Source organism: Eptesicus fuscus, chromosome 12 (genome assembly GCF_027574615.1).
Source record: "Eptesicus fuscus isolate TK198812 chromosome 12, DD_ASM_mEF_20220401, whole genome shotgun sequence".
Lineage (NCBI taxonomy): Eukaryota > Metazoa > Chordata > Mammalia > Chiroptera > Vespertilionidae > Eptesicus > Eptesicus fuscus.
In genome coordinates this window covers 5,774,778-5,798,973 of record NC_072484.1, presented here as the reverse complement: position 1 = coordinate 5,798,973, position 24,196 = coordinate 5,774,778, and the positions used below count along the sequence as shown (strand labels likewise).

Sequence of the window (24,196 nt, the reverse complement as noted above, 5' to 3'; positions counted from 1 at the left end):
GATGAATAAGCCCAGGGAGCTGGAATAAATTCACGCCCACAGAATGGAGCTTCATACCAGGGTGGCCCCTCGCTTGCCTGACACCCCTAAAAATGACCCTGGGGGAGGGGGTGAGTAAGTACCCCGTGGGCCTTCATTCCTTCCTCTGCAATTCCTGAAGTGGCTTCAGGTTCCTCCTACCCAATCAGATGGAAAAATCGCACCCGACAGGGACACCCGGGATGACTTCAGGTGTGGTACAGACAGGTAGAACAGTTTTTAAGGTTAGTTATGTATTTTAATTTTTTAAAATCCTCCCCTGAGGATATGCTTCTCTATTGATTCTAGAGAGAGAGGAAGGGAAAAGGATAGAGAGACCGAAACGTCGAGGTGAGAGACATCTATGTTGCCTCTCGCACGCGCCCCAGTGGGGGATCAAACCTGAAACCTGGGTATGTGTCCTGACTGGGAATCAAACCCACGACCCTTCGGTGCAGGGGACGACACTCCAACCCACTGAGCCACCGGCCGGAGGGTCAGTTATGTATTCTCATTCGCATTAGAAAAAGCCAGAACAACTCAGCAGACGTGCAATTTCATACAGAACGCTGCTTCAGGGGCATGAGTTGTTTTTATTAGCTTCATTTAATATTTTAAGTTTAAAAGATGTACAGATGGCACATGGATGTAGTTAAAGATGCATGAAGTAGAAGGAACACAGTCTTAGCCCTGGCCAGTTAGTGTCGGCCCGCAGACTGAAGGATCCCAATTCCATTGTTGTCAAGGGCATATACCTCGCTGCAGGCTTGATCCCTGGCCCCGGCCAGGGCGCATGTAGGAGGCAACCAATCGATGTGTCTCTCTCATATGTATGTTTCTCTTTCTCTGTCTCTCCCCCTCCTTTCTACTCTCTCTAAAAATCACTGGATACGTATCCTCGGCTCAATGAGGATTAACACCAAAAAAAAGAAACAGTGTTAGACAAGCTTTCTCCTGGGTGGAGTTGGTATAATTGTTTACGACCAATCCAGGAACGCACAGCACCTTCTATTGTCTCCATGCCTTTCCTCTCCTTTCCCTTCAAAAAAAGAGAGAAGGAGGAAAAGGAAATGAGGAAGGAGAAGGGCCTACCTGAGATTATCTTTACTCCCGCTGATGGCTTTCGAGAACGGAGAGAGGAGTGTAAGAAGGGAAACATAGAATGTCGGCAGCTGCGGCTGGATGGGACCCTGGATGCTGCCTCACTTTCAAAGGAGGGAACGGTTACTCGCCCTCCTCCCTCCACGAGTTTCTCACAAGCAAAGGCCGAATCCTCAACCACTGGCCGTGCTCGCTCTCGTGCAACACTGCCTGCAACTCCTCTTTCCAGCCAAGTGTCTTAAACAGTGACCCAGGCACCGGGCTGCGAGGCGTGGACCTGGGGGAGGCGGCGGTGGGGAGGCGCTCTGGGATCCTGGGCCCTGCGGGCTGCAGAAGGCCCTTTGGTAGAACATGGGCCACCAGAAGCCTCAATTAATCAAGGCCCGGGCGATCTCTCCTGTGGTGTCATCTCAGCCCTGAGCTCAGATCAAGAGCCTGCCCCCCCCCCCCCCGGTGGCCCCCAGCGCACATTGTCAGGCGTGCAGTGGGGTTAGTAAGCAACCGTGGAATCTCTGAGGCCCTGACTGCATTTCCGCAAGATCCCCACGAACAGAAGTGTGTTCATTCCTACAAGTTGATCTGGTCAAGACCCAAACCTGCTGGAAAACCGCAGTAGTGAGGCATGAGGGAAGGACACGGCTCATGGCCAGTGGGCGGCTTGGGAATTTTTCTGGCCACAGCCTCTTCCTCAAAGTTTCGAGAGTGGGCAGTGCTTCCTGTGGCAGCAGAAGTCCCTCAGTGCGGGGCCTTTTCACCGGAACCCCCAGCACGAATCCCAATGGGGGAGAAATCAGTTAAGCGTTGTGCTTGTTCGCGGAATCCAGGGTCACTCGTAGAGGTGTTTACATTTTTCTTTTTCTCTCGGATCGCATCTCATTTCCAAGTTCTCCAGGTTGTTCACTTCTTTGTCCCCAGTGCCTGTAGATAAATTCGCCTCGGTGGCCATTTGCATCCGGATGGAGGGGAGGGGGCCGTCGGGAACGTCCAGGGAGTGTGTGATGAACCCACCCCATCCCTCCCCGTGGCCGCTGGCTTCCGCCCAGATGGCCCGTAAGGACAGCTGCGGGAGATCACACTTGGGCACAAGTGTTTTAGCCCCTGGGCCTCTCGGCGTTGGTTAGAGCACAGCTACCTCAGAAGGTGCCCCTTCCAGAGCGGTTTCCACCGGAGTTGCCCAGGTTGTGGGACAATCACCTTTACGAATAACTTCTTTAAAGGATGAAGGTGAATGTGAGTATCTGAGTTTCTCTCCTCTGGCACCCACTTCCTGCTTAGCCGTGGGAAGGAGTCCATTACTTGGTATTTCTTGATTTTTCCCCCTTAAGTTTAGGGAAGTAGTAGGTTAAGATGTTTCCCAAATTATTTCACACCAGTGGCAATAATTGAAAGTTGTTTGTGTTCCAGGTTTTGAAACGAAAAAGAGAGAATTTATATCATGTTTAAAAGGTTATATTCTACTCAGTTAAGTTTTTCATTTTTAGCTTAAATATTACTTTACGTATGAAAGTAATTGGGGAAAGGGCATTTCAGCTCAGTGATCGGATCATTGCCTGCACACTCTGGAGCCTCTCGTTCTAAAATGTTTCACCTTTTCCCAAAGGAGAGCTCGGCCTCCCAGCCTCTCTGGCAAGTCAGGGTCCGCAGCAAAGGCCACAGACGCTGTCTCAGCGTCTCCCGCGTAAATCTCGGCTCAATTGTTTCAAAACGGCTCCAAGGGAAGCAGCTCTTCTTATGTTGGAAGATGATACAAGAAGTTACTTAGCTGTCACCTCATTATAAAAGCTGTGAGAATGAAGTGCAGATGGTGGGGGGGGAGGGGGGTGCGGGGAACTGAGGAAGGGAGGCCTGTGTCAGGCCACAGCCCTGCACACGGATTCCCTCTGCCCATCCGCCTGACACACTTGAGGGAAGTCACTTAATAGACTTGCAAACCTCAGGGCCAGTTCGGACAGCGAGACACACCAGGCCGCTGTCTGAAGAGACCCGGCTCCTGTCGCGTGTGGAATTCTACTTTTAAACGTTGCCAGGGAAAGCTGCAGTTCACAGGGGAAGACAAGGTCAGGTCACCGCTTCTTTCCTGGACAACTGTCAGAGGGAGCCGGTTCCGAGGAGGGAAGGAAGGGGGAGGAGCAAAGGGAAGGCCGTGAGGTGGAGGGAGAGAGAAGACCAGTGACAGATGAGGCGAGAAGGGAGAGGAGGTGGCAGTCGTGTGGTGTTGCCATCTCACCTGCAGACCTCACAACACACCCACGTGCAAGGAAAGGAGCAACGGGTCACGCCCACTGCCTCCCCCATGTCACGTGTGTGCGACACACGCGCCTGATTTCCCATGTTGGCAGCATGTCCCCTCAGGGGAGGCCCCCCTGTCTGGTCCACTGTTTGTGCAGGACCCAAATCACTGGGCCGCTGGCCACAGGGAGGCGGCGTGGTGATGGGAAGGGCAGCCCAGCGCGCCTCCTGTTGGCCTGGACCTTCAGCGACGTCCGGCTCCTGTGGCTCCCTGCGCGCCTGCAGGGAGCCCGGCTGAATTGCCCTCCGTGGGCCCTGGCCCCCTGCTCTGTGTGCCTCAGGCGGCCTGCTCTGCAGGAGCTGGAGAGAGGAGCACACGAGGTCAGCAGCTTCCGAAAAGCCCGCGAGCATTTCTCAGCATCTCCCGTGGCGGGGTTGGCGCAGGCCTCTGACGGTGGGGCCAGGGGGGCTGTGTCCACGGTGTGAGTGGCCCTGAAGTTCAGGAGGGGTTTCCCAGATGCGAGATGCCTCTGGGTGCCAAGTGCTCTCTGCCAAGGTTAAGACTGGCCGGGAATTCGGGTTCCAGTCTATCGAGTCTGGGCGTGGATTGGGCATAAGAGGCAGTGACACCTCAGAGCTTCAGGTCACCAACGCAGAAGCCGTTTTGGTCCAACAGGAAAGCATCCTTACTTAAAACTAGATTTTTACATTGGAAAAACAAAACACGTGCACATGGTTTACACAATTTCAACTGTACCAGTGAACTCAGACCGAAAGCATGTTTTTCTTTAATCCCAAATCTCTAGTGTCCTGGGCTCTGGTTCCTGGCCAGCGGGGAGAACCAGTGGCTTATGTAAATCTTCCAGAAAGATGCTACATTCATAAAAGCACAAATGAAGGCATACTATACACACAGTTTCTCATCTGTCTTTTCTTTTTAAGTTAATACTCTATTTTTACATAGTTCTAGGTCAGCTCATGAAAACCCTACCTCGTTCTTTTTTCATAGCTGTATAGTATTCCTTTATGCAAATATATCATTATTTACCAGTAATTGCATTTAAGTTATTTCCTGACTTTTTGGTGCAGAATTAAATTCTGGCAAATAAACACACAACTGAACCAAGTGAGCTAACATGTTTTTCGCCGCTTGCCATCCCTCTCTCCAGCGGCACACTTTGGCATGCACTCATCCGTTGCCACCTGCGGTGGAGTCTAAGCACTGCGATTTGTAGGCTAAAGGAGCCGACTCTGGAGTCAGAACGCCCATGTTCCAATCCTGGTTCTGTCCCTGGCTCTCTGAGCAACCTCGGGGTACTTACTCACCCCCTCCCACTGCCCCCTGTGCTAGCTTCCTCATCTCTTAAATAGGATATTAGTATCAGTACCTGCTTCAAGGGATAGTGAATCTCAAGTGAGATGATCAATGCTAATTATCACAATCCCTGACTGAGTTTAAACTGCAAGGCCTCATTAGTAGCAAGGCATCGGCTAAACAGTCAGCAACAAACTACCACGGTGCCTGACTCAATATCCATCCAAAAGGCTAGAGAGGAAGTAGTTTCTCTTGGACTAATTTATAGGAAAATAATCTAGCTGGCAGAGATGGTAGGTAGCTAAGAAGTCTTCGATGTGTGGGGTTTGCAAAGCCCAGATCCTTCCCAGGTCTTTGCTGGGACTCCTTAGTAAGCTTCTACCGCTCTCTCCACTTTCCCCGGGTTACTTCACAGAACACTGCTGCCCTTCAAAATCCTATAGCCACTCTGTCTTCCTCCGAGGGTGTCCTTCCGCTGTCTTCCTTCCCCTTTTGGGGAGATGTGGGTGGGAAAATGGAGGTGGTGAGGGAATTTTTCTTATGTTCTTGGAACTTCTTTTTTTTTTTTTTAAAACATAATGAGCTTTTAGAAAACTAAACATTCACAAGCCAACACATTTCAGCATTCTGTGTGCTTGGATCTTTCCAAGTCTATCCTTGTGTTTTCATAACATGAAATGCTTCCAAGCACATTCCGGGGGAGTGGGCTGTCCTCACAGATCATCAAAGCACGTTCTCGCTTCTGCACTGACTCCTGGTGGTCCGAGGCTGGCCCAGCCACCCTGGAAAGAAAGATACATGGTGATTATAGTTCACTGATCTCAAAGCAAAAGCTGCCTTGGGGACTTGCGGGGTTCAGGGTTCCCAGGCAGCGGAGGATCTGAACTAGTCACAGTGTGTGCTTTTAAGAACATTGTGATTTATCTATAGCTACTCTCCCGTGGCCCTCCTGGGGGAAAGGGAACACTTCTGCTGCCTTCCGCTAAGACGGACAAGAAATTCTTGGAAGTGAGTCATGGAATCTGTGAGAAGGAAGCTAAAATGCCTAACAGACGTTTTTCAAAGGATTTTAATAGAAGGAAAATGTCCGTCTTCTTAACATTGGGGTTCCATGATGTAGAGAGCAGGGGCCCAACAGTCACTTGTGCGCAGGGCCCTCCACTCTCCACGGTCTCTTGTCTGGGGGGCTTGTCATTTACTGCTTCCTGCCGGGAGCTGTGACCGCGTGAGATGATTGACCTTCCCAGGGAAATGATGGCATTTGGCGACAGATGGGAACCATCTGAGGATGTCCATGCTCCTACCCCCTGGCAACAGCCTTTGATCTGAGGAGTGCAGGGTTGGAAGGGGCGCACTGTGAAAAGAGGGGGCAGCAGGCCTGGGCCTGGGGCTGATCTGACCCCGGGAGGGACAGAGGGAAGCAGCAGGAGAGGACAGACGGAGCCGCGGCCTGGGAGCAGCCTGCAGTCCTGGACACGACCCAGCAGTGGCTGCGGGTGTGCGAGCCACCGTGGAAGACAGAGTAGAGACCCTGTCCCTCTGCTTCCCACTTGTCGGATCCCCCGTGAGTTTCTCCTCCTGTCCCCGGCAGTTATCACCCTGCCCGTCCTGCAAGATCACCTCCAAGGTCACATGCAACTTTCACCACCTCCTCCCAACAGCTGCCCTGAATCAGTCTTCAGCTGAGCCCTGGGCATGGCCCTTCAACTGGGCCCTGGCTCATGACCTCCCCCTGACCCCTGCCCAGCAGCCAGATATAAACAGCAGCCAACACAGAAATCGAGCCCCAGGTTCCTGTGAATATCTCTGCAGCCGCCAGTTCATCTTTCAGTTCCTTTAACCCCCATCACCCACTTCACACACACACACACTCGCGCACACACACATACTTACACACATGCACACTCACCCACACACACTCACACATACACACTCACACATTCACACATACACACACACACACACACACACACACACTCCCTCCCTCCGCCCTTCCACATTTCCTCTCTCTCCCACCCTTGATCAAATTCCTATTCACCCCCAGTTCCCACTTCCACGGCCCCATTCCCAGAGAACTCTCCCTAAGCCCTCGTCCATCATCACTTCCCAACTGCACCCACAGTTTCTCATAGCTTCTCGTGTTTTCCTTCATTGCTCTTAAGAGAAGCAGAAGCCCTATACAGTTGGGCATCCACTTACGTGCAGATTGTTTTCAGTAAATAATGTACCTGTATTTTCTCAAAAACAGTTCCCTTTCCGCAGCTTACTTTGTTATAAGAACACTATATAATATACACAATATAAAAAATATGTGCTCATTGTGCTAGCAGGATCGCTTCTTCTGCTCAACAGTAGGCTATTAGTAGTTAAGTTTTGGGGGAGTTAAAAGTTATGTGTGGAATTTTAACTGTGGGGGTCGGCATCCTGACCCCTGCATTGTTCAAGGATGAACTGTATCTACAGCATTTCTGCTTTGCCAGCGTATTTAGTTTTTATTGGAGTGAGTGTCCTCCACTGGAATGGGCATTGGTGTGAGATCAGGAACTGTTTTGTTCACCACGATGTCTCCAGCACAACAGTGGGTACAGAATACATGCTCAGTACAATCTTGATGAATGAATGGATGGATGGATGAATGGATCCCAGGATTCTCCAAGTATAGCTCATTACTCCCAGAGCTTATTGCTGATTCAGCAGAGATGAGCACGTTGCATCTGGCAGATGTGTGAAGGCCTCCCCGGGGAGGTGAGCATCCCCATGAGAACAGGGAGCCTCTTCTTTGCCTAAGCTCCGTCCCCTTCTTCCTTACAAGTGTTTATTCATTTTCCTTTCTCCTCTCCCAGCTGTTGTATAAAGTGGGCATTTGGAGGAAATGCCCTTTTTGGGGAAATTGATTAAGAAGGTTTCTTCCATGGTACCCAGAATCTAACTAGCTGTGTGTCTACAGGGAATCCTATATAATAAAAGCCTAATATGCTAAGTGTCCGGTAGGTCGTTCGTTCAACCAATCAAAGCATAATATGCTAATGATATGCTAAGGCCACTCAACCAATCACTATGACATGCACTGGCCACCAGGGGGCAGATGCTTGACCAATAGATTAGCTTGCTGCTGGAGTCCAGCGGATTGGGACTGAGCGAGATGGGTGGACACGCCCTGGAGCCCTCTCACAGTCCCTCCCCAGCTGGCCAACCTCCCACATCCCTCCCCGCCCCAATCACGCAATGATGGGGTCCCTTGGCCTGGCCTGCACCCTCTTGCAATCTGGGACCCCTTGGGGGATGTTAGAAAGCCAGTTTCAGCCCAATCCCGCAGGCCAGGCCAAGGTAACCCACTGGTGCATGATCAGGGTCAGGGATGTAAACAAATTCATGCACCAGGCCTCTAGTAAGAATATAAATATATATAATTTTTCATCTCAAATATTTATACAAATGTTTCCAAATTAACACCTTATTGAAAAATGCCTTGTGAGTGGCCTCAGTGACAATTGCAATCGTTAGGAGGTTCCTTTGCCGAGGCTTGTCGATTGCGTCCATGTGTTACCCATACGGGGAGGTTAGCGCAGTGCGGGGGGGCACAGGCGCACAATGCACGTTCGCTGCTCTTTTCTTGTTCGTCCCGCGCTGCTGGTCTAGAGAATTACCAGCTCCCAGTCCCGTGAGGATGGGGAGGAGGAGTGCAGCCCTGTGGTGGTCAGGGATGGCCTCTGCAGAAGGCGACTCCTGAGCTGAGATCCGGAGGAGGAGGAGCTAGTCATGCACAGATCTGAAGGAAATAGTTCTAGGCAGAAAGAGCAGCAGCAACGAAGGTCCTGGGGTGGACACACGCTTAGCAGTGTGTCTGGGCAAAGTAAGAAAGCAGTGTGGCTGGATAACAGGAGTAGCGGGCCAGGCAGGGCGATCCGGTGGGGAGTTTAGGTTTTGTTCTAAGCAATTGAAGGTTTTAAAACAAGAGGTCAAGAGCTGTTATATATGTGTATAAAAATATCATCCTGGCTGGTGTCTGGAGCATGGATTATCAGGGGAAGGATGCAGTAATGTATGTGAGGAGAGCAGTGTCCAAGTAACCATGGACAAGTCATTTGATCCTCAGTTTCCTCATCTGTAAAATGGAGCTAAGAAAACCTACCTCTGAGGCTTCTGAGGATTAACGGGTATAGTGACTTCCGTGCACCCAACACAAAATAGGTCCCCACTCAATCGAATCCACTGTTATTTCCTCTTTCTAGGTAACACCTCAGACTTCTCACACGTGTTTAATTCTTTGCTTTGTAACATAAACTTGGATGGTCTTTGTTATTAAAACTCTGAGACATTCATTGATTGCATGAGGTGTCCAGAGGCAGCCCCTGCCAATTGTAGGAAAATACCACACCAGAAGGAATCACGTTACAGCAACATAGTCAGGGTTTTCCTTTGCTGGGAGTTCACGTCCTCAAGGCGTGGGCTGCTGCTCTTCCGTCAGCAGGCCGAAGGTGCCAAGTCTACCGTGTCTCCAGAATAAGACGGTCGCTGCCTGTCTTAGACAGCTGTGGGTGCCCACGGGGTGGGTGACCCCACAAGCCCATTGTTCTCTGGAAAAGCACCCCTGCCTTTCACAACAGGCAAACCCTCCCGAGCACCTGCGCCTCGCAGCCGCGGCTCCGCCTGAAGGCACACAGACGCCTGCGAGCGCGTCTCGGAGCGTGGGCTGTGGTATGTACTCGTGGGAGTGGGGATGACAAGTCGGAAACTGTGTTTTTGTGTTCCCTTTCTTCCCGGTGTGGGCAGTATGTAATTTTCCAAAAGGTAAAACCGCGACTCCCGTGCAAATAGAAAATGAACTCACGTCAAAGATTTTGCTCAACTGGTTAACGAGGGAACCAGTCAAATGTGTAAACCGGGTCAGAGCATCGAGGGCCTGGAAAGGAACTTGAGGATAGAGTTGCAGGGCTACGTCCAAATTTGGTTAAAGTCTGACAAGGTAATAAACCATAATCTTCCAGGATATCTTTTCCTACCGAACACAAAGTATTTGCCTATTTCACTGGAAAAAATTGTAAAGTAGCATGTAACTTCACTTGTCTTGACCTCTAACCCACCCTCTTGCTATGATTTGAAAGCCATGTTCCCTCTAAATGCTTCGCCTCTGCTGGAGTCTCCAAGCGGAGCCCCACGCTCCCCTGAAACCTGCTCACGGCACATCCGAGGGACAGGAGCTGAGTGTGGGGATGAGCCAGGCCTGAGTCCCGTCTTCTGGACATCATGGCGGCCATTGTCACTGAAGGCCACCTGGAGGGAGGGCCAAGTGTCACGGAGAGCGTCCTGCTTCCCTCCTCTCCACAGAAATAAGAGCTGTCATCTGGTGCCATGTGTCACTTTCCCTCCAAAGACCTGACTTTGGGGCATCACATGACTCACACTTATCCACCCATCAACTCACCAGATAGCCAGCGAGCACCTACTGTGCGCTGGGACCTATATATCCTTTCTCCTGTAATAAACATGCATTGATATCATATAAGGAATGATTATACTAGTATTAACCCCACAGAAACAAGCTACCTTCATTTAATTACAGCGCAAAGTTCTAAGGAGAAGGGAGCTTAGCCATCGCTGCTGTAGCAACAAGGTGATTTATTTTTTTTAGGAGTGTGTAGCTTATGGAAAGAACAGGTCTCTGAGAATTAGGGAAACAGACTGGATTTGATCCTGACTCACTAACCTGCTGAGTCCTAGTTTCATCATTCATGAATTAATGAACTTTTTTTTTAGCATCTCCCTATGTACCCGGGTCCAGGCTTGACTCTGGGGATAAGAGCAGAAATAAGCAAGATATGGTCCCAGCAGACATGGGACTTCCAGTCCAATCCAGGAGAAAAATAACAAGAACCGGACAAAGAACGATGTAATAATGATGATAGTAACTGTCATTATTTACTGAGCACTTCCTAAGTACTTGCACTTCAATGAGCTTGATATACATCAACCCATCTAGTTCTCACAAGAACACCATAGGGTAAGATAGTTACTATTATTCCCATTCTGCAGACAAGGAAACGGAGGCCCAAAGAGAGTAGCCAATTTGCTCAAGGACACACAGCCAGGAAGTCACTCAGCTATGTAACTGCAAGGGTCATAGTCACCACAAATTAAGTCAGGGCCATGAGGGCATATTAGGGAGACTGGACCTGGTCTCAGGGTGCAGGTCAGACTTCCCTGAGGATGTGACATGTCACCTGAGACCCCAAGGATGAGTAGGAATGAATCAGGCAAAGAGCAGAGACCAGAGCCTCTGGGGACGAGGGAAGGAGATAAAATAGCAATTGTGAAGGGCTCCAACGTGCCTGACTGAGTGGAATTGGTGCGGGGGGTCGATGGCAGTGGTAATAACAATGAATTCTTTCTCCCTTCCCACCCCCAGGCGCTCTTGGCCAGGGCACTTTATAACAACGACCCGGACTGCTCTGATGAGCTGGCTTTCTGCAAAGGAGACATCCTGACCATTCTAGAACAACACGTGCCGGAGAGCGAGGGCTGGTGGAGGTGTTTGCTCCATGGGAGGCAAGGCCTGGCCCCTGCCAACCGCCTCCAAATCCTCTCGAAGACCCCGGCAGACAGTCCCTGTCCCCCTTTCCTGAGACCCCTGGAGGAAGCTCTCGCCAGCTCCAAAGAGGCCTACCAGGTGCCCACCCTGCTGAGCTCCCCTCCTCCAGGCCCCGTATACGAGCCGATGAAGAGCTGGGTGATGGGGCCCCCGCCACACACAGTCCAAGTCTACGAATTCCCTGACCCACCTGCCAGCGCCAGCGCCAGAATCGTCTGTGAAAAGATGCCAAGCTTTCCGAAACAGGTGAGCTTATTTCCAAATGAAAGAGGTAGGGCTAGTGATGTGTGACACCCAGGGGCGGGACCACCCTTCAATCACGGGTGCCCGTCAAAGCAAATGGGCCCATGGGACCCAGACCGTTGGTGTGATGAGGTGAACTTGGGTTTGGCCCCCACTTAGTGGCCTTCCCACCCTGCGATGCCCCAGCTCTCCAGGCACCCACGCCTGGTGGGAAACTGAACGTTTAGTCCAGCTGTGCGCAAAGTGCGGTGGGCATGCGTGGTGGCCTTTTTCACCCAAGGTGGGAATGCTAGGATGGCCAGTGATAAATGGAGGGGTTGGATTTCCATGGGTTCGAAGGCAGGAAAATACTCATCAGTTTTAAAATATATATTCCCTTCAACCCAGAAATTTTACTTCCAGAATTGCTACAGAAATCCACAAGGAGGCAAAGATATATCTGGATGGGGAGGCCATGCCTTATTCGTCATAAGGAAAAACCGAAGCTGCCGAAATGTTTGTTAGCAGGGGATGGTTCATAAATGTGGGCATACTCCTGCAACAAACTAGCATGCAGCTGTGAACAAAAGAGGAAGTAGTTTGTCCTGGCCAGTTGCTCAGTGGTTAGAGCAGCAGCCTGCATACCGAAGGGTCACAGGTTCCATTCCCAGTCAAGGGCACGTGCCTGGGTTGCAGGGTTCATCCCCGGTCCTGGTTGGGGGGTGAGGGAAGCAACCAATCAATGTCTCTCTTTCTCTTTCCCCCTCTCTCCCTCCTACTCTCTCTAAAAATCAATGGAAAAATATATCTTTGGGTGAGGATTAACAACAACAACAACAAAAAGATGAAGTAGTTCTCTGAGGTATTTATATAGGGGAATGAAGAACCATTTAAATAAAAACCAAGCAAACTAAAACTAAAATTCTGTGTGTGCGTGCTCACACATTGAAAAAAATGCACGCCACCAGTGGTTACCCTTAGGAAGTGGGATTGGCCACGGAGAAAGTGAAAGAAAGCCTTAAGCAGGGACCTTTATTTTATTCACTCCTATGTCCCCAGCCCAGGACCGTGGCCGGCATGGGTGGGCACCTGTAAATATTTCACCAACTGAGAGATTAGGAAGTTGATGTGTGTTATAGCATAGAGTGTTCATTACTCCTGGAATTCTTTTTAAATGGGAGGTTTTTTAAAAGACAAAAAGAAGCACCCAGTAAATGCAGAACGGGAAAAAAAAAAGTTAAAGAAGGGAAGGAATGAAAACAAAAAAGGAGAGAGATAATAATGCGCTGTTTCCCCGAGCCCGCGCCTTCATGAGGTGCCGAGAACGCAGAACAGATTTGCAAGGTCTGCAGCCACTGCGGCGTTCCCTGCCAGCGAGCCTTCGCTTTCCGCTCCAGTGACAGTCCGCCTGGCACAGCTGGGGCAGAGGTTGTGACGAGGCCGGTGTCCGGGAACGTCCACTCCCCATGGATGTGCTGACATGAATCAGGCAGAGAGCAGGGACCAGGCCCAGGAACGTCATGCTTGCGCCACCGGCCTCCCCACTCCACTCCCAGCACCATCTGCAAACAGGCAGGTGCTGATTCCCTGAAAGGCTTTGAACGGCTCCAGACGTTCTAACCCCCTGGGCTGCCCCGCAGAGAAGCAGACAGCTGTCCCACAGAACAGCTGCCCCTCGGGCACCGGCCGCAAACCCCCCCCCCCCACCCAGGAAGCTGGCTGGGCCCTGCAGCAGCCCCTGGGGTGGACCCAGGTCCTCTCCTGGAATAGGAGGGAACGCGGCCTGGACGGGGCCTGGCACGGCCCCCTGCCTCTGAGCAGCTGCTTGGAGCAGGGCCTCTCGGGTGTTGCCTCAGGGAAAGCACAGGGTCTGTGCTGAAGTTAATTTTTCTTTTCAAAGAGACAAAAGAAAGGGGAAAAATGAAAGCCATTCCCCCCTTCCTAAAAGGAAAACAGCGGGGGATGCCCACAGGTCACCAGGGGTCCCTAACAGCCAACACGCTGCCCGTGAACGTTTGTTGAATGATTGGAGTGACCAGACACAGCACAAGGCTTCCTACCGTGGCCTTGCACTTCTAGCCTGACACCTGGTGGGACAGGGAGGGTGGGTGTGCTGTCTCAACAGGAGAGGGCCAGGGCACGCGCCCTGAGCTTTGTTCTTGAGGGCAGAGTGTCTGTGGTGAGAGCCCCGGCCCGTGTGGGCGGCAGAAATCAGACAGAAACCACAACTGCCGACGGGGAATTCAGAAACCAGGGGCTCCTCGCCAGGCCTCTTGAGGTGGACCCCGTAAACCCCCGGGGAACTTTTCTACCTTTCATTCCCGCTGAGGTTCCCTCCGTGGCTGCCTGTCCGCCACCACCGCCCTCTTGTCATTGCCTCTGTGCTGGGGGGTCTTGGAGAGCCCGTGCGGAGTCCTGGTTGACCTGCCCACCTGGGCCATCCCCGCTTCTCTCTCTTCCTCTGTGTCACGGGAGCCGCGGACCGATCATTTCTAAGCTCACGTCCAGTTGCACTGTTTGGTGATTCTAAGTAATTTTGCTGCTGCTTCTACACAAGAAGGAAGGAACAGAAGACAGGGGACAGATAACCAGTTAGGCGTCCCCCCACCCACAGAGCAGCCGACATCTCCCGCTTGTGTAATCGGCGGTTAGCCCTGCATCGGAGGCCGCCCAGGAACACGCCCTCAGCAGAAGCGGCCGTTGCTAGAACGAGGCAGCCCGCGAGGCCAGGAGGCCCATCTCGCAGACTCCCCTCATACCTGGTCAACTACCTCCAGATGAAGGCTGGCCCAAAACGAGCAAGATGGTGGAGACATGTCACTTCTCTCGTCGGCCCAACAGAGGAACTGCCTGTCAGCATCAGGCGTCTCGCTGGCTGGAAGGGACCTCTGTGAACCCTGAGGTTAGAACAGCCCTTCGTTTTACAAATGAGGAAACTGACTCCTAGGGAGGGAAAGGGCAGGTGGACACTGAGATTGAAGCGTCCTGTTGGTCTGCATGTCTGTCTGCGTCCCTACTGCCAACACCCAGGACCACACCCCGCACACCCTCGGCCTGCATTTGCCTGACTCTGTGGCAACACTGCCTACTCTTCGCATTCATTTTTTTAAATTGAAGTTTAACCTACAAATCCTAAAGGTACAGCTCAGTTACTAGGATTCAGATCAAGAAACAGAACAAAACAAAAAGCAAAACAGAAAAGTAAGAGAACAGAGCCCCTCACACCTTCTCCTGGTCACTTCCCCCTGGGAAACCGCTGTCTTGAGCTTTGTTTTACTTTTTATTCCAACTTCCTTAACACAGTACACTGGCCTGACTTTTTAGAATCGCCAAAGGAAGAACATATCCGATTTTGGTTTAAATTCAGAGAAGGGGATCTTGTGTTTCAAGTGAAAGGGTCAGATCTCCTGAGGAAATTGCTCTCCGACCCACCAGTTCCTGGAGTTCCCTCCTAAGCCTTTCGAAACCATGCTTCTCAGATACGTTCCTTAACTGATCGCCATCTCGAACCCACGTGTTCCAAGAAACACTGGGCATTGCTGAGCTGGCTCCCTCCCACCCGAAAGCCCCTCTGCTCCCGCAGGTGATGCTGCAGCTCCCGCGACCAGTCAGCGGCATAAACGCAAGGGGCTGGGGTCCCAGGGGAGCAGCCGTCAGCAGAGCCGCCCTGGACAGCTGGGAGGTGGCGGGGGGAGCATAGTGTGTTGGAGTACTCGGGGTGACCTTTCCTTTCCCTGGTTCTTTTTCCCCCCAAGGCCGTCGTCCCGATTCCCAAACCGGCCCAGGCCCCGTTGCTCGCTCTGTACGATGTGCCCGCCCAGAGCCGCGGCCCCTCTGCCTTGAAGGTGAGCCTTGACCCCGGCCCTGCTCCCCCAGGGGCCTCTCAGTGTCACAGGGATGACCTCCGGAGTGTCTGCCTGCTCCTGGCCCCAAAGGGCCTGGCACCACTCAGAATCCAGCTTCTGCCAGGGAGCCAGACCTGCTCAGAACGTTATGACTGAATGCTGAACATCTTTAAATGCTTCTCATTTGTAATAGACACTTATACCTATGCACACACACTTATATGTGCATATGTATATACGCATTTTAAGAATAATATTTTGAAAGATATACAGGGTGGGGCTAAAGTAGGTTTACAGTTGTAAGTACACAAAAGAGTTTGTCCTTGTATTATTATTTATTAATTATTTTATTATTTTCCATATGAACAACTTTTTTAAATAAATATGTTTTTATTGATTTCTGAGAGAGGAAGACAGAGGGAGAGAGAGAGAAACATCAGTGATGAGAAAAAAACACATCCACTGGCTGCCTCCTGCACACCTCACACTGGGGATTGAGCCCACAACCCGGGCACGTGCCCTGACCAGGAATCTAACTGAGACCTGGTTCATAGGTCGATGCTCAACTACTGAGCTATACTGGCCGGGCTGTAAGCCTACTTTTGCCCCACTCTGCACATCAGAGTATTAACATCATCATTGGTTATATTAGCATTGATTACCTCTCGGGGATAAAATTTTAGATGCTTTTTAAAAACTTATTTGTTTGTAACTGGCACGTCAGATTTGTAAGGCATGCCTCCTGTAAGCAGAGGACAAGTTCACTCACTTCTCAGTCCATCCGAGCTCCTGGGCTGCGGCACGTAAACCCCAGCACCAAGCTCCGTGGCCCACGCCCCACGTCCTCAGCGGTTTGTGTTTGCGTTGGGAAGAAGCACTGGCGTGGGAGAGCTGTGATGGCTTAGCCTTCAGGAAGGAAAAACCCACGTGGTCCTGCTTTGTGGTCTTTCCCAGGAGCCGGGGAAGCAGCAGTTATATGACATCCCCGCCAGCCCCAGAAAGGCAGAACGCGGTCCCCCGGCCGGCCAACCCAGCGTAAGTATGACCGGTGCTGAGACCCGGTGCATCAGACCTGCAGAGCCGCCGGGACATGCGTTAACTTGGTCAAGATGGGCGATGCCAGCTCCTCGTGGCAGACCTCATTTCTCGGAGCCCCTCGCTGCAGTGTCCGCGAGCAGGGCGGCTGTGTGCCTGGGATCAGTCCTCTCACCTCTGCAGCCTCCGCTTCCATTACAGACCCCTGGCGAGCATGGAGACCCCTGGGAGGGACCCAGCACAGTGCTGGGCAGAGTAGGCGCTCAGCCTACCTTAGGGAAATGCTTCTTGTTATCTTAGGCCTCAGAGGCGTGCTGTGTTTAAGTGGGTTTTTATTTGTACGTCAGGGAAACGCCTTAATCTGAGATCTGTGTCATCCCTGTTGATCCTGGATCCTGTCACATGTCTGCAATCGATATGTGCACGCCCAAGGTGATCAGGGAAGGCCTTACAGGAGGGCTGGCATCTGAGCAGTGCCGTGAGGGATGCATAGATGGAAAAGAAAGGGGTGGGAGGCGTTTAGAGCAGGGGCACAGTTTGGGCAAAAGTAAATATCTCGGTACAAAGTGACCATCCTGGGTCCAGGGAAAGGTAAACAGCCTGGCCGCTGGACCTACAGGGAGGTGGGGCAGGTGAGGGGAGTGTGATGGCAGTGGGAAGAGAGGCTCTAAGGGGAGTGGAGCCAGGCTGCGAAGGGCCTGGAGAGACAATGGGGGGCGGGGGGAGCCGCTGCAGAAGCTTGAGCGGGAGTGGCCATCAGCACAGTGCCGGCCTCCAGGGCCTCGGTCGGTCGCAGGCACATGTGAAAGTGAGGGGCTACGCCTCTTTTCGCTGCTACTAACCTGCGTGACTTTGCGTGGTTCTCCACAGAGGCAGAGTGCTCCCGTGACAGCAACAGTTCCCTTAAGGAGAGCCTGCTACAAAACACTGCCCAACCCCCAGAAATCAGAGTGGATTTATGACACTCCAGTGTCTCCAGCAAAAGCTGATGTGAGAAAGGTCTGTGTTACCAGCTTTGTGGAAGAATCGGAGTCCCATGCCCTCCCCAGATCCATGTCCAGTTTCCACAGTCCTCCGAGCAGCAGAGCGCGGTCCCTCGCTCCACTCCTGCGTGGAAATGTGCCCGTGCGGAACCCCGGCCTTCCAGGAGTCCCCGCCTGCCCCGGTCCAGCGCCGGGGGACGCCTGCCCTTCCGATGGCGGTGTCAGCTACAAGGTCCCTTCGAGCTTTCTGGTCCCCCGAGTGGAGCAGCAGAACACCAAGCCCAACATCTATGACGTCCCTATCGCTGTGTCCAGTGCCCCTCGGGCTGGAAAAGAGCCGGGGGACGCCGACGGGGCTTCAGAGGAGACCTCGGACCCTCACTGTGCATGGCTCTCCAGACAGGCCACGTGGCCCGCCCCTGAGCCCGACGGATTGTCCGTGAACAGCTCTGACAGCAGGGCCAGCGTCACATCTTCCTGCTCCTCCACGTCCACCGACTCCTCGTGCAGCTCCTCCTCCGAGGAGTCGGCGAAGGAGCTCTCCTTGGACGTGGCCTTGGCCAAGGGGACGGCGACGGCTCTCCAGCAGAAGGTGGCCAGCTCGGTCGCCGGCCTGATGCTCTTCGTAAGCAGGAAGTGGAGGCTCAGAGACTCTCTGGAGGCCAACATCGTCGCAATCCGCAGGGCCGCCGACCTCATCGAAGAGTCCCTGAGAGAGTTTCTGGATTTCGCCCGCGGAGTCTGCGGGGCCGCCTGTAACCTCCCCAGCAGTGGCCTTCAGGACAGAATTAGGGATCAGCTGCAGACGATCTCGAACTCCTACCACATCCTGCTGGAAACCAAGGAGAGCCTGGAGGGCTGCAACTGGTCCCTGGACGTCCTTGTGACAGACAAAGCCCAGAGCAGCCTGGATGACCTGGAGAGGTTTGTCATGGTGGCGCGGATGGTTCCGGAAGACATCAAGAGGTTTACCTCCATCGTCATTGCCAATGGGAGGCTCCTCTTCAAGGAGAACTGTGAGAAGGAAGAGACCCCGTCGTGGGCTCCCAAGGCAGAATTCAAGCTTGCAGAAGGCACCCAGCTTCCCCGGAGGGAAATGGAGTCCCACCAGCGGAGTGCAGCTTGTCCGCAGCAGAGGGAGCGTGGGTCCTGCCCCGGGCTGCTTGGGAAAAGCGGGGCCAGTGTCTGTGAAAAGGTGAGTCGGGGTTCTGAGTGGTTGTAGCCTGAAGGGCTCTCCATGTGTACCTGGCGTGGTCACCATTAAGTCAGGTGCTGAGAGCCTTCCAGTAGCTGGATAAGCTTTGGGAGACAAAATTCCTGAAAGTAAAATTCTAGATGAAATCTTAGAAAGAAGTCAGCTATAAATATTTCTCTCTTCTCCGCATCCACTGCGGCTAGAGAGCGGTCCGGTTCCTGAGTAGGGGCGACGGGGGATTGAGGAAATGAAAGAGACAGTAGGGAAAGCTGGGACTGGGTGGGACCACTGTCCTCTGATGGAGAGACAGGGACCCAGAACCGATACAGCAAAACCCAGGAAGTTTTCTTTTGGTTTTTTTTTGTTTGTTTGTTTTTTATATTTTATTGATTTTTTTACAGAGAGGAAGGGAGAGGGATGGAGAGCTAGAAACATCAATGAGAGAGAAAAATCGACCAGCCGCCTCCTGCACACCCCCCTCCGGGGATGTGCCCGCAACCAATGTACATGCCCTTGATCAGAATCGAACCTGGGACCCTTCAGTCTGCAGACCAACGCTCTATCCACTGAGCCAAACCGGTTTCGGCAAAACCCAGGAAGTTTTACTAAAGCCCAAGACAAAGGAGATTATGTGCATTCTTGTGGCTTCTTAGTAATGGTCACTTCTGGGTGGGCCCAGATAATCATGTTTGTTCCTGGTGCTTGGCTGGATTTAGATAATGAAACCTACCCCCTGGCGCCTGAGCTGAAGGTCAAGCTGACAACACACCTGCCTCTGGCAAGGTGTGTTTCCAGGATGTGGCTCTGCCAACGCCGCTGGATTCAGCTGACAATAATTAAAGAAATGCCCATGTGCCTTCCCAGGTGCTCTCTACAGTCAGCTAAACATTTTAATGTTAAGGCAGATAGGATGTCTTCTGGAAGTTTGGGGATTTGGGGTTTACCTCTGACACTAAGATGAGAAAGGGCTTTAAAAGCCATTCTATGAACAAATTTCTTAATTTCACAATCAAGGTTTTTTTGCATTTTCTTGAAAGTTAAGTCATGGTCATTGTGTTTCTTACAAATGGAAGAAGGAAGTGTAAACCTCTTCCAAATTGTGTGTGGTCTCAGCAGCCTCGAGACTCCAGTCGCTCTTAGAAAAACTCTGCTGCATGAGTTCAGATGCTATAGGAAGAGTACGTCTGGTTCAGGAACTGCAAGTCCCTGCGGCTGTGTAGCCCAGGTAGCTTGGCGCTTTGGGGCTCAGTCTTGGTATCTCGGTATTCTGCTAAAATGCCTTGTGGTGTAAGAGCCACAACATATTCTAGACAAGCTAGAAATCTGGATATTTTGCATTTCCCAATTAAATAAATATTTTTTAAAAGGGCCTGTGTGTCATTTGTTAGGCTATATCGGCAGACACAATTAAGCCCTTGGGCGGCCAGAGTGTCCTTTGTTGAAAAAGGCTTCAGTTCACAGAACAAAAGCATGAAGAGGAGTGCTCGATTTCAAAGTGGGCTTAAAGAGCTAGACAGCCTTACAAAAACCATTCAAGGGGGTGATTCGGAGGGATTGTCTTTTTCAGAAGTTGCCTAACCTGGAAGAGAAAGTAAAACCCATCCTAGAACAAAGATTGGATGAAAACAAACACTTAGAAACACAGGTAAGCGAGAAGGATCACCCTCCCCGCTTTCCCCGAGACGTCTCCTGCTGTGAGTCATTCAACATTGTGGCCAAGACGCTGGCTGGCCGGGAGACTTGGGTTTAGCGATGGTTTTTCCTTGTTACGGTGGAAGGGACCCTGGAGGTGGACAGGTGGAGCGCAGAGGGGGGACCGTGATCTTCAACCACTCCTGATACGACGCAGGGCGCTGCCCCTCGTCACGGGCGACGCTGCGGGGCAGAGTCCAGGGCTCACGCTCCCTTTGACATTCTCTTTTGCGGCTTCTGGTTACAGCTGAAAGGCCGTTTTGGTTTGGGGGCTTGTATATCTTCAATACCTTTTTTTTTTTTTTAATTTGGATTTGATTCTTTCTAGATTGGTTTTTATTTCTTTTTCTTCAACACTTTTTGACACTTGGTGTTCTTTCTTAATTTTCAATCAAAGGTGTTATCATTGTGCTTTTTGTTTTGTTTTGTTAATAACAAAATAACAAATCATCGGGGGATATTTTTTTCCACTGATTTTTAGAGAGTGGAAGGGTGGGAGGGAGGGGGAGAAAGAAAAAGACATTGATGTGAGAGAGACACACTGATAGCTTGCCTCCTGCACCCACCCGACCTGGGCCAGGGATCAAACCTGCAACCCAGGTACGTGCCCTTGACTGGGAATCGAACCTGTGGCCCTTCAGTGCACAGGCCAACGCTCTAACCACTGAGCAACACCGGCCAGGGCCCATTGTGCTTATTTTTATTGATGACCTTTTCTTGGTGGCAAATGACAGCAGTTTTCCTTTTACCAGTTTAAAAAGTTCCCTTTAAATTAATATAAGTGGATCCATTTAAAGACAAAGATTAAGCAAGTTCGTGTTAAGAGGAAGCCAGGAAGAGCTTAACTTGTGGAGGTTTTCTTTGAATCACTGAAGCCTGGGAAGCAGTGAGCCAGCCCAACCCCACTGGCTGGGGGAGAGGAGGGGGAGTGGGGGGAGGAGGGCTGCGATGTCCAGCCGTGTGGACAAGATCATTTGCCTTCTCAGAGGTAAACGAGGATCAGGACCCAGGCCTCCTGATCCATGTTCCAGGAGCCTCTAACACCTCTCTATGGGCCTGAAATCCTTGCTCTTTACTTCAGCGTGAAGTAAGCCTTAGACCAGGCCTCTCAGATTGGAGAGTGTCTCTCCCCCACACACCCCCTCCGCCCCGCACCCCACACACACAGTGTCTGACTCAGGAGGTCTGGGGGGGACCGAGAATTCTCTTCTAACAAGTTCCCAGTGAAGCTGATGCAGCAGGTCCAGGGGCCACACGGGAAGCGACGGCTTCAGACGGACAGTGCTTCTCAGGGTGGGGGGCACCGCTGGCCATTGTGTGGGTGGACACTCTGCACCCCCGGCACTGCCTCTGGCTGCCTGCAGAGCTCCCTGGTCGGTGTGATAGATAACCAGGAATACCCCCCAGTTCCAACGGCCCAGGATGAGAATCATGGCGCATTTTTACTTACCTACAGTTAACACTTTCAAGCTAAGATGCTGACATTCCAACGTGTAGATTGTTGCTCCTCATTCCAGCCTCCGCTGCATCCTCCTCGTGCCCCCTGCCCCCAGAGATCCGTCTCAGCCAGCACCCCGCTCTTTCCTTCCCTGTACCTGTCTGTCTTGGTCCGTGTGTGCTGCTGTAACGAAGTCCTGTAGATGGAGTGGCTTATAAACAACAGACATGTATTTCTCGCCATTCGGAAGTTAGGCGTTTGAGATCAGGGCACCGGTGTGCTCAGGTTCTGGGACAGCTCCCTGCCAGGCTGCAGCCTGCCTTTGCGCTGTGCCCTCTAGATTCCTACAAGGGCCCTGATCCCACCCCTGCAGCCCCACTGCGTGGCTTCACCTAGTCCTAGTCACATCCCCAAGGCACGCTCTCCTCATGCCTTCTTGTTGGAGAGGGGAGCTCAACATATGAATTTGGGGAGGACACAGTCAGACCGTAACACCGTGGGAGTGCTTCTGGGCCGTGCATTTTGAGGTCACGGGTCGATGAGGGTTTAAGGATGCAGCTTAACAGGAAGAATGGGTTTCAGACTTCACCGACTCCAGATCTTTATTTTGCTCATTGAAGACTCTAGAGCAGGGGTCCTCAAACTTTTTAAACAGGGGGGCCAGTTCACTGTCGCTCAGACCGTTGGAGGGCCGGACTATAGTTTTAAAAAAACTATGAACAAATTCCTATGCACACTGCACATACCTTATTTTGAAGTAAAAAAACAAAACGGCATAAACACCCACATGTGGCCCGCGGGCCGTAGTTTAAGGATGCCTGCTCTAGGCAGCCTCTTTCTTCAGGGAGCCTCTCTCTCCTCACTTACCACCTAGCAACGGGGCTTTCAGTTGCTCCCTGGAGTGGTCGCCACTAAGTTAGATGCTGAAATCTCTCCACAGTGGGTAGGCTCTAGGGGGACACTGGGTCCACAGTCCAGAAAATAAAATTCATGAAAGTAAAATTACAGATAAAACCTTATTAGCAAGCAAGAGAAATAGCTCTTTAAATATATTTTTTATTGATGTCAGAGAGGAAGGGAGAGGGAGAGAGAGATAGAAATATCAGTGATGACAGAATCATTGATTGGCTGCCTCTTGCATGCCCCACACTGGGGATCGAGCCTGCAACCCGGGCATATGCCCTGAGTGGGAATTGAACCGTGACCTCCTGGTTCATAGCTTTTGCTCAACCACTGAGCCACACCAGCCGGGCACAAGAGAAATATTTTAATGTTGAGGCAGGTATGTCAGCATACTTAGATTTCTTCTGACAAATTTTGAGGGTCGGGGTCTACCTCTGATACTGGAGTTAGAAAGGAATTTTTAAATCCTTTAAAATCTGTTCTTTGAGGAAACATTTTAATCTCACCATCAAGTTTTCTTGCATTTTTTGAAAGTTGCAAATTTGGTCATTACCAATGTGTTTCTTCTGATGGTTTGTTGAGAGAATTGAGTAAGATTTTATATATTTGCATAAAATATGTGAGATTATATATAATGCAATTCATACGATTGTATATATCATAACGTTTATATAACAGTGCTTTGAAAACATAAACCTTAATTTGTTAGGCAAATGTTGCGCTACGGGGCTTCCCAGACAAAACCACCTTTTCTTATCAAAAGTCTACCAAACCGAGCAAAAGCAGGAAAAGGGGCTGAGCCCAGCCTATCGGTGGAATCCGCCTCTTATCCGCTGCTCTCTTCCCTCCCCTAGGACCCCAGCTCCCCTGTGCCCCCGCCTCCGGGTCAGCAGGACCCCGGGAAGAAGGCCCACCTCTCGGAGCACTGCCGGCTCTATTTCGGGGCGCTTTTCAAGGCCATGGGCGTCTTTCACGGCAGCCTCCGCCACGGCCAGCCCCCCGAGATCCTCGTGGCGCAGAGCAAGCTGGTCATCACGATCGGGCAGAAGCTGGTGGACACGCTGTGCCGGGAGACGCAGGACAGGGACGCGCGCAACGAGATCCTCCGGGGCAGCAGCCACCTGTGCAGCCTGCTCAAGGACCTGGCGCTGGCCACCAAGCGCGCCGTGCTCCCGCGCCCCGGCCCCGCCGCGCTGGCGCTCCTCCGGGCCGCGGCCGAGACGCTGGAGCAGCACGCGCAGCAATTCAGGGGGTCGTTGGACTGAGCGCCCCTCCCTGCCCTCTCTTATGGGGAAAGCCAGCCCGAGGGGGTGGGGGGGACACCGACGGGCAGAAGAGCCACGTGCCGGAAGCAAGTATTCATCACGTCAGGTCCGCGTATAAAGTGACATTGTAGAAACTGATTTTGATATGGGTTAATTGTGTGCCTGTTTTACATTCACTCCGTGTTTATTTATTGGACACCTGCTAGATGTGCAATCCTAGGTGCTGCGCATGTAGCAGTAAATGAAACGGAAGCCTCACCCTCAGGGAGCTTTTAATCTAGTGGAGAGACGGAGAACAGTGACAGAGAAGTACCTACACTGCATGGCAGGTGCTAGGGAGAAAAGAAAGGCGGGGGAGGCGGGGAG

At 51.8% G+C, this 24,196-nt stretch overlaps 1 protein-coding gene across 1 annotated transcript in view; it reads left to right on the top strand.

The window, feature by feature from the left end:
• The window catches only part of CASS4 (Cas scaffold protein family member 4), a 29,771-nt gene extending 5,939 nt beyond the window's left edge, over nt 1-23,832 (top strand). The window contains exons 2-7 of the mRNA XM_054724240.1: nt 11,070-11,498; nt 15,230-15,319; nt 16,274-16,354; nt 17,225-18,532; nt 20,100-20,177; nt 23,420-23,832. Coding sequence (XP_054580215.1) covers nt 11,070-11,498; nt 15,230-15,319; nt 16,274-16,354; nt 17,225-18,532; nt 20,100-20,177; nt 23,420-23,830 — 2,397 coding nt within the window. The 3' untranslated portion in view covers nt 23,831-23,832. The remainder of the gene's footprint in view (nt 1-11,069; nt 11,499-15,229; nt 15,320-16,273; nt 16,355-17,224; nt 18,533-20,099; nt 20,178-23,419) is intronic.
• The last annotated feature ends 364 nt before the right edge of the window (nt 23,833-24,196 follow it).